Source organism: Sinocyclocheilus anshuiensis, unplaced genomic scaffold (assembly GCF_001515605.1).
Source record: "Sinocyclocheilus anshuiensis isolate Anshui unplaced genomic scaffold, SAMN03320099.WGS_v1.1 scaffold1236, whole genome shotgun sequence".
NCBI classification, from domain to species: Eukaryota; Metazoa; Chordata; class Actinopteri; order Cypriniformes; family Cyprinidae; genus Sinocyclocheilus; species Sinocyclocheilus anshuiensis.
This window is the reverse complement of record NW_015546096.1, coordinates 223,469-233,680: the sequence shown is the minus strand read 5'-3', so window position 1 is coordinate 233,680 and position 10,212 is coordinate 223,469. Positions and strand designations below refer to the sequence as shown.

The 10,212-nt window shown below is 37.9% G+C and overlaps 1 protein-coding gene across 1 annotated transcript in view; it reads right to left on the bottom strand.

The window, feature by feature from the left end:
• Positions 1–2,121: 2,121 nt before the first annotated feature.
• The window catches only part of LOC107700241 (gap junction delta-2 protein-like), a 12,795-nt gene continuing 4,704 nt past the window's right edge, over positions 2,122–10,212 (bottom strand). The window contains exon 2 of the mRNA XM_016501830.1: positions 2,122–4,115. Coding sequence (XP_016357316.1) covers positions 3,287–4,115 — 829 coding nt within the window. The 3' untranslated portion in view covers positions 2,122–3,286. The remainder of the gene's footprint in view (positions 4,116–10,212) is intronic.

The window sequence follows — 10,212 nt, the reverse complement described above, 5'->3', positions numbered from 1 at the left end:
ATGAGTCATTTGGTGTGTACAGGAGGGTGTGATTGCAGTATCACTGTTGTAGTGTAAATAATAGATGTTTCTGGTATTATTGAAACTCTAAGTGTTCCTCAGCACAATTTGGTGCTCACAGCAGCATGCATTTCTTAGTAAGGACATGAGTCACCAAAAAAACTACTGTCAGTGTTAACGCAAAGTACATTGTTGGCAGATTTTATACTAAGAAAACAGCTTGAAATGAATTTAACAACTATTTCTATAAAAGGTTTTCTTCACTGACTACACGCATTGCAGAGTTTACAAGTGGGATCCATTTGGAGGTGTTTTACAGCAACAAGCAGCTTTTTGAAGAAGAGTTTTGTTAGAATAATTGCGTGTTTGGATCAGTTTTTGCCTACATTGTGTGGACCAAAGGAGGAAAACAGCTCAATAAACACAATAAATAATGTTTAAATGAAAGTAATAAAATGCAGAAAGGTTCATGTAATGGTTAGATTTAAGGGGAGTGGAAAGAAAACATGTTTGACTCAATATAACAACAACAGAAGTCAATGGAAAGTCACTATATAATAGAAAGAAACAAGTGTCATAATGTGACCAAAGCCCATAGCTTTTTGTAGAAGTCTCAAATGATCAGGTGTGCTAGATCAGTGTTTCTCAACCAGGGGTCCGTGGACCCCTAGTGGTCCTTGACATAAGGCCAGGGGGTCCGTATAAAGTATACATTTTTGTATAAATTTTGTATATTTTGACATGACATGTTCCCATGAAAGAAAAATCCAATATAGCTGATGATATGGCCAAATACTGGACAAGTCAGCTAACTTGAATTATACTTGACTGCATTTGGTCCTCACAAAGACACAAATGATACGAGTCAATTTTGTTCTGGGGGTCCTTGAGGATGGTTCTGAATTGGACTGGGGTCCGGTACGCCAAAAGGTTGAGATTCACTGTGCTAGATGATATGAGAAAAGGGAAAAATATAGGCACTGTCATGTTTTTTGTATTTGTGTGTGTTAGTTAATCTTAAGAGCTGTATTTGTCTTTCAAACTTCAATTTTCATTAGAATTCTGATATTGGCTTGCGATCATCTACAAGTAACAACTATAAATATGATAGAAGACCTATTTTCCAAACATTTATTAAACTGTATTAATGATTTAAAATTGAAATCATTTTGAAGATGGTGCTTATCCTGAATAAAACAAAGGCCTAGTTGCAGTGCAAAATCATTTGTATTCTATATGAAAAAAATATACCAGCAGCACAGACAATAGGAGCTATACTTAGCTTGTGTAAGAGCTCTGACTCATTCCACATTAGTTAGCAACCATTACATTGTCTTATCTACACTCATTTTCATTTCATTTCTAATGTCTTAATTTAGCAGCTTCTCTCTTTACTGGTAATGTGTTAGGCAAACTCATGGGATTAATTTGGCTATTCGTGGCTCACACTCAGTAAGTTTCTATCTAACAATTTTTATGGAAATTCTGAATTTAGAAATCCTGAATATAAAAGCTTGATATGTGCATAAACTCCAAAATGCGCAGTTCTATACTGAGGTGGGTTTTCTCATGTCAACAATCACATTAAATTGATGGAATCATTCCATTTTTTACAATTATTTAAGACTATTTAAGCATGTGTTTCTGCTCTTACTGGCAACAAAGATGCCGACAGAGAGGCTGCATAGTTGATAAAAAACACATATAATGTTGCACATTCTCTTTGTGAAACATTTGGATGGAAACTAGTTTACTAGTGTAAACCTATTTAGTGTGTGAATGCTTTTCCAACTTGGTCAAGGTAAAACACACATACACACACGCACACTTTCTGTCGTTCAGAGAGCATCTATGCAGGTGATTCAGTGCTGTGTATTGGTTTGTGAGTTATGCTTTCACCGCCTTCATCCCTGCAATGATTGCATCCTGGACAAAAACCCTCCAGCATAGCATGCCCACTTAGATGGAAATACACATTTGTGGACACGCATGCACAGAATCAAGTGACAAAGAAATCGTTATGCCATTATATTTCATTTATTTCTTTAATAGTTTATTCATTTATTTTTATGACATATATTTATTTATAATTTATGTATATCTTTATATATTATTGCTGCATTGGAGCCTTACTCAGTATAGACTCTCTCTGCCATTCCCATAGAGCTATAGATCTCCTCCCGCATGCTTCAGAATACACCTCAAAAATATTGGGTGCAAAAAAGAAACAGTCTGTTTCTATACACAGCTCGTAACACTATCTAGCCATTCTAATGATGCTTCGTAACATGCCTTTGTCTGGAAATGCCCATAGTATAAAATCGCTATTTTTTCTGTCCATTACAGAACAAATGCAGATAAACAACACAGTTTAGTCTTTTTTTTTTTTCTTTTTTTTTTTTCTTTTTGGCAATCAGTGTGTAATTCTTTTTAAATAATGGCAAAAGCTACACTTCAATGTGTGAAATACATTGATGATGCAATATCGATATTCTGAGATATGTACAGTAATGAATGGAGGGGTTGGAGAAAGGAATTCCGGGATTTGGACTGGGGACTGTGGTGTGTCAATGTTGATTTTTGCATGAGGATGGAATCTCTTATGGTCCTCCAGCAAACGTGGGGGTGGCTTATCAGTAGATGAATGTTCGTTTTCTCTTCTTGCCTTGTATACTTAATAGCTATATCTATAAAACTATGCAGAAAGAGACAGAAAATGAAAGAAAGCAAGTGGGGGAGAGGCGTAGAGGAGTCTGTGCTGAGGTACGGTTTGATACTCTTTTGTTTGTCGTCCTTTTTTCTCTTTCAAAATGTGAGGGATGTCTCAGCATTGACCCTGGAGAACATTTTTCATACTTTACAATGCTTCTGAGTCACATGCTGAGCTGCCCTCTAGCTTCATCCCTCCATCTTTCTATCTCTTTTGACATCAAGCAACTCGAATCAGTTTTGTTTCTTAAATTTCTCTTTTTCTGTTGGAAGACTTCTGTTGTTATGCAGGGCTCAGGGATATCAGTATGTATGTGAGTGTGTATGTATGTGTGGTGTAAATGTGTTTGTCTACTAAGTATGAGTCCCGCTCTGTTCCCCAGCGCTCATCATTAAAGTCCAGTTTTATTCTCCATAAAGTTTAGAATGCCAAATCTGATTTTTGTTTTCACCCTACCCCTCTCTCACCCTGTCCAAACTATGCATAAAATTTGCAATGTCAAGTCTGCAGCACAGGGCGTGGCCGTCGCCTCGTCAGCCACGCCCAACCTCGTCTAAGCCCCTCCCCTATTCGCTGTCAGACATAGGCCGATTCGCTAGACTGGGTGCGGCCCAGGTTGGGCACAGAGGAAAGGTGGGACACATCCTTTTTCCGGATCTCACAAATGGACTTCCTGCGAGCCTGGACACCGCGGATGGCCGTCTTAATCTTCCGCCAGCCCAGATGGTTGAGCTCAGCCAAATTTAGCACCACGCAGATCCCGCTAACTGCAAACATGAACACCAGGAAAACTGTCTTCTCCGTGGGACGTGACACGTAGCATTCGACCTCCTTCACGCAAGGGTAGCGGTCGCACTCAAACATGGCGGGGACGTTGAATCCATACAGGAAGTACTGGCCGGCGAGAAAGCCGATTTCCAGAACGTTCCGGAACACCACTTGTATGACATAGAAACGGGAGATGCCCTCCTGCTGACGGATCTTGGCACTTTTGGAGTATGTGACCCCTTGCGGAATGTTGGGAATGTCTTTCAAATCCAGACAGTCGCGGTCGTCTTTGCTTTCCGGGTGCACCAGGATACCGTTGATGTTGCGGAGCTTGCGGCTCAGCCCATGTCCGTGGTCGATGTACGGGCCGTGCAGGAGGGTGTAACTGCGATCTTTGTGCTTGGCAGACTGGTGCACTGAGTAAGTGATAAAACAGAGGCTGGGCGTACACACCAAGATGATCTGGAAAACCCAGTAACGGATATGGGAGATGGGGAAGGCTTTATCGTAGCAGGCCTGGTTGCAACCCGGTTGCAGCGTGTTACAGATAAACATAATCTGTTCATCCTCGTACACCTTCTCTCCCACTATACCCACGATCAGGATCCGGAATATCACCACCACTGTCAGCAGGATCCTTTGGGAGAGAGAAAAGAAGAGGGAGAAAGAAGCAGAGGAAAGCAGTGGTAGAGACAGGATTGAAGAGGGGAAGGAAGAAAAACCAAGAAGAAAAAGGATTAGAGTTCATTTTTTCATTCAACGGCACAGCGTTAATCTGCTTTTCTAACTCCCTCTATCTCCCAAATGCAGACACGTGCACAAAACACATGACAAATAGTGAGTAATAACTTTAAGAAGCAGAGGTAATGCAGGCATTTAGCATTTCTTAATTACCTGCTACTCATTTTATGCTTACATTTTTAATTTTTTTTAAAGTTTCAGCTTGATATGAAAAGTAAGCCATTCCTATTTCCCCTACATTCCATATTTCCCGAATTTTTTCATTTGACCAGCCTGACGCTGGTTCAACCAATGTGAATTTGTGGCAAGGCTATCAATTTGTATGACTAATGGCAGATTGGTAGCCTGTTTGACAAAGAATCATTAGGTGTGTTTGACTTGTAATGTAATGCTGCACAGACCAAAAAGTAAAAATTATTTTCAAGCAATCTTAATGTTATATTATATAATAAAATTAATCAAAAATATAGATCCCACTTTATTGGTATTTAAGTAGTCTAGGCACTGATGAAGCTACAAAGAGAGTACTGAATGAAAAGTGAAGAATGTACAGGTCTGGGCTGGATGTGTTAAATGCCTTAATTTGAACGTGTTATATATTTTTTTTCCAAATTCATGTTAAATCAGTAGCCCTACTGTTTATTTGACAAATATTGCATATATTCCATTTCATCTGCGCTAAAGAAAGCAAATACCATGTGAGGGTCACTACGGGAAGCAGAAAGTATCTGACTTGACAGCTCCTTTTTCAACTCAATGTGACAAATCTTGCCGATCTGCAAGGTCAGCCACAGTTAAAGTCAAAAACATCTAATATTTTGGCTAATGCACGGAGACCTGGATATGACAAACTGGGGATAAATAAAAGATATTGTGGCCCCAAATTAAGAATTAGTTCACACGATTTCATTCATTCATTCCTTTGTTTTAGGCCAATTGTGGACACGTTGTACTACTCTGCTCCTTTGTATTAATTGGGGTAAATTGTGGCAATAAATCAAGGGACATAATTAATATACTGTGGGAATGGATTAAGACAATGTTGCCACAATTTAACTAAAATGAGGGGACACACGTGTGTGCAGGCATATGTTCCCTGCTGATGATAACTGGGGCATACTGCATCAAGGCCATCAGAGTTTGTGTTGGGACGACTCTCCCCATCTCTGCTCTCTTCTCAGCTCTTTGCAAGCTTAAATTAGAACTCGATGAAAAAATGAATGAAGAAACACACACACACAGACAGAAATCAACACACAAGCACAGACTCAGACACATCTGATCATAGTGATAGATAAGAGCAGAGGAGATGTGTGATATCACAATGACACATGCAGCATACTAATGTGACATACAACACACGATGTGAGTGTCCTGAGGAGAAGTAGCTACAACACCTTGAAGCTTTATGCATTGGACTCACGTGAGTGTGCCATTTAGAGCGAAACATCTCCACCCTTCTGCCTCACACACACTGTCTCTCTCAACAGATGCAGCCAGAGCACACAAATCTTCCTCGGTCTGTCTAGCTCTTTTCCTCACACACACCCTTGTGCTGAGACCGTCCTTCACTCACAATAACCTTGCTCTTGTACCAGCCATGACATTATTTCATTGCAGGCTGGTCTTGATGCATGAGCACATACATTTTCTCATTCTCTCACATTCTCTCTCTCTCTCTCTCTAGCTCAGACACACACACACACACACACATATAGTGTGAGCTATATAATACATATATAGTATTTTGCATTTAGTATTGAGACTTATAATCATCTAGTACTTCATTTAGGTCCTGTCGACTATGTTAAGCTACTAACTCTGCAACAATGGCATTTTCTGTTCATCCTTAAAGAATGATGCATATAGCCCTCAGTCCAAGTCCCTCAGCTTATTTTTAGCATATTGGGTGGTGTAGCTTAGTAGCTGAAGATCTGGGTTGGTAACGAAAAGGTTGCATCGGGCGATGCTTGAAATATGTGCCCGTGAGCAGAGCACTTCACCCCAGGTTTCTCTACGGAGACTCCTTGTAACTGAATATAGTGCCATTCTACAGTAAACTTGTATAAATGTGTAGAGACATTGAGCACCAGCCCTGGTTGTGTGGTGATAAATAATAAAATAATTATTATTTTCTATATTTTATATTGTTGTTATTCAGTTGGACTATTAAGAAGTTTTATGCTCTCACCAAGGTTCATTTGTTTGATTAAGAACACAGTAAAACATTAATATTGTGAAATATTATTACAAATGAAAAATAACTTTTTTTAATATTTTCATATATTTTAAATGTAATTATTCCTGTGAGGCAAAGCTGAATTTTCAGTAGCCGTTACAGTTGTGCTGCTTTATATTTTTGTGGAAAATGCAATAGTGTTTTTCAAGATTCTTCAATGATTTGAAATTTGAAAAGAACAGCATTTATTTGAAATACAAATGTTTTGTAACAAAATAAATATCTTCACTGCCCCTTTGATCATTTTAATAAACTCTTGCTGAATAAAAGTATTCATTAAAAAAAATTCAAAGGCCCCCAAATGTTTGAACAGTATTGTATTTTACTGGATAGAGAGTAATGAAGACAAATTGGTTTTGCTTTCTATCAATGGTGGAGAGTCTTAAGTGAAATTTCCTCCTTCCAGACTTAATTAAGCATAGAGAATGAAAGTGATGAAGGCATTCCTGCTTCATTTTCAGAAATTCATTTTCAGAATGACAGCTGTTTATACAATATTAGGGCAATTCTGGGCAGTCAATGCAAAAAAAAATACCGGTTTTTATATTTGTACATATTTGTATACTCTGAAAGTTAATTTGGTGAAAAGTGAGTAATTTAATGGCGTTTTTCTCTATTCTTCAAGGGATGCATAGTTTATTGCCTCAAAAAGGAATTTGAATACACACCCTTGTACCTTTTTCTCTTCTATTTCTTTGTCTTCAAATCAAGATTCAGAATGATGGGATTAATTCCAGAGCTGGTTAATTTGGTTCATGGTGTAAAATTCTTCATTACAGAAAGACTATTTTGAAATCATTACAGAGAAAATGAATGTGAAAAGAATAATGGGAAATAATTTGTGCTCTGAATCAGACAGACTAATGTTAGCTCAGTGCTGTCTAGGACGGTTAGCACTGGTTTTAATGGACATATGGTGAACATTTGCGCTGCGCTAAGTAGGACAGTTATGACTCTTGATCAAACTCAACGGCACTTTACTGTAGTATAACAGCAAGAGATGTTTCTCGGTTCAAACGGCAGACGGTGTAACCTCTATATAACACTTAATAATAATTACCGTAGGATACGAAAAAACTAACGTTAGCTCTTCAGCGCTGTATCAATGACCAAAGGCCCTGGTGGGTCTTTAAATTAGAAGCACATCCCCCACTCCCTGCTGCCGTTACTATAGCAACCACATAGTGAACCACTCAGCACTCTGCACTGTACCAGACAGAGAGAGAGAGCGATAAGGAGGGAGGGAGGGAGGGAGGGAGAGAGGAATGATTGATGGAATATTGGGAAAGAGAGGAAAGAGTAGAGCCTGGAATGAGAGAGAACGAGAGCAAGTAGGCATACCAAGGGCACAGGAAGGAATAAACCTACATACTAAAAGTGTGGAAATGGGGGATGATGAAAAACACAGGGAATGAGAAAGAGGGACATTTCAAGGTGAACTCAAGAGAGAGAAAGAAAGAGCTTGAATATGACGAGAAAAGGAAGGAGGCAAGAGGAGACAGACAGATGGGCAGAGGCAGACTAGAGGAGCAATGAAACAAACAGACAGATACGGAGAGACAGATGGAGAGAGACGACTGGGAGCAAGTACCAAGAAACAGCATATTCAGGAAATAAAACATACTGAAGGACTCCTTTTAAAGCACCTGGTGTGTGTGCAGTAACACACATATTGTGTATAGTGTGTCAGTTTGCGGCAGTGTAATTTACAGTGAATGGAGCGTGTGTGATGGTGGAGCTTTGTGTGTGTGTGTGTGTGTGTGTGTGTGAGCAAGCAGCTGGAAATGTGTACGGTACACTGACTCTCTCCGTGTTTGGACATAAGACTGTCAAGCTTTCTGTGCTTTTGTTGTTTCTAAAGTCACACAGACCTTTAAACACATTATTTCTTTATGTAGTATGTGTGCCCACATTCCACTTTTGAAGCACAAAAAAAAAAAATCTTACTCATTTTTTGTCTTGTTTTTTTTTTTTGGACAAATATTCAGAATTTTTTAAATCAAGAAAAAGAAATTCCAATAAATATATCAAAAATAAGTGAGTTTAAGTTTAAAAGCAGAAAAAACATCATTAATATGCCATTAATGAAAGAAAAATACATTTGTTTTTTCCTCAAATAAATGTTTCTTGATTTGAAAATGTTTAGATATTTATACTGGAAAACAAGAAAAAAATACTTTTTTCATGCAAACACACAAGAATAGTATATAAGTATTTTATTTCCCAAGTATACTTACACACCTACTAACCAACAACACACAATTTTATTTGGGTGAAATAACGCTCCAAAAGTTTTGTATTTATTTTTACATACCAGAAAGAACAAGAGAAGTTTACTAGAACTAACAGCATCTTCTCACATCAATTATTCATGAACTTTGAGAGCTTTTCTAAGATTTTCAGCTCACTTTCTCTCTCTCCATCTTCTCTCTTTCTCCACATCAAAACACACTCGTTCTTCAAATAAACAATGTCCTTGGTAGGAAAGCATCTCCTTGCCATGTATTTATAGCTGACTATCTCATCTGATTTTATACAGCTGACCTGACCTGTGTCATGTGTCCCGGTGCCCCTCTGCCTCTCCGAAGCACCTAATATGAAGAACATGTGCTTTTTCTCATTTATGCATGGATGTGTACTGAGCTATCAAAATGAAGGCATCACAGTTGATGTTTTTATAAAAAGCTAATTGTAATGTCTTTAACCCCAACTTTACCTGTTGTTGTTGTTGTTTTTGTTGTTTTACTTTTTTTCTTTTTTTTTTTTTTTTGCTGTTTTAAGATTAAAAAATATTATAAACTGATTCTCCAAATGAGGGCGTCCTCAAATGTCCTCAAAGGGAGGTTTTATCATATTTAAATAACTGCTGTAGACACACTTGTCTCCAAAGAATAGCTAAATAAACCGCAACACACACACACACACACACACACACACACACACACACACACACTTATTCATACATGGAAAACGAGGACACCGGGACAGATATGTGTTTGTAAATGACTATCACTCTAGAGATTTACCTCACATGCTCTCTATCTCTTCCACTAACTCACTCGCTCTCTTTCTCCTTTTCTGTCTCTCCTCTGTGTCTCCGCTGTGTCTATAAAGACTTCGTACTTCAAACAAGATGCAACTAATGCCCTACATCCTAAATGAAAAAAAATGAAAGAAGACAAGTGAAGAAAAAAATTAATTCCTGAGAGACAAAACCAACTAAGTAGATGAAAGGATGAGAAAATGAGATGTAATGTTAGTTGTATGCGTGCACCATGACTTCAGAAAAACAATTTGTACACAGACTTTATCAAAGCATGCTGAGGTACACACTCACAATGTCTGTATGTGTGTGTGTTTGATACGATAAGAAAGAATATAGGGCTGTGATAGTTTTTACTTTTAAATAGGGTTCCTGTAGTTCTGTCAGTACAGCATGGTGCTCTACTTCCAGGTTCCCCCTTAATACATTTCTAAAGTTAAGTTTTTTAAATCTTTTTTTTTTAAGTCTTTAATGCTGCTCACAAAGGCTGCATTTATTTGATCATAATACAGTAAAAATAGTAATATTTAGAAGTATTATTACAATTTCAAATAACTGATTTCTATTTTAATAAATGTAATTTATTCATGTGATGGCAAAGCTGAATTTTCAGTCTTTAGTGTCACATGATCCTTCTGAAATAATTCTAATATGCTGATTTGGTTAGGTGCTCAAGAAATATTTCTCATTATTAGCAATGTTAAAAACAGT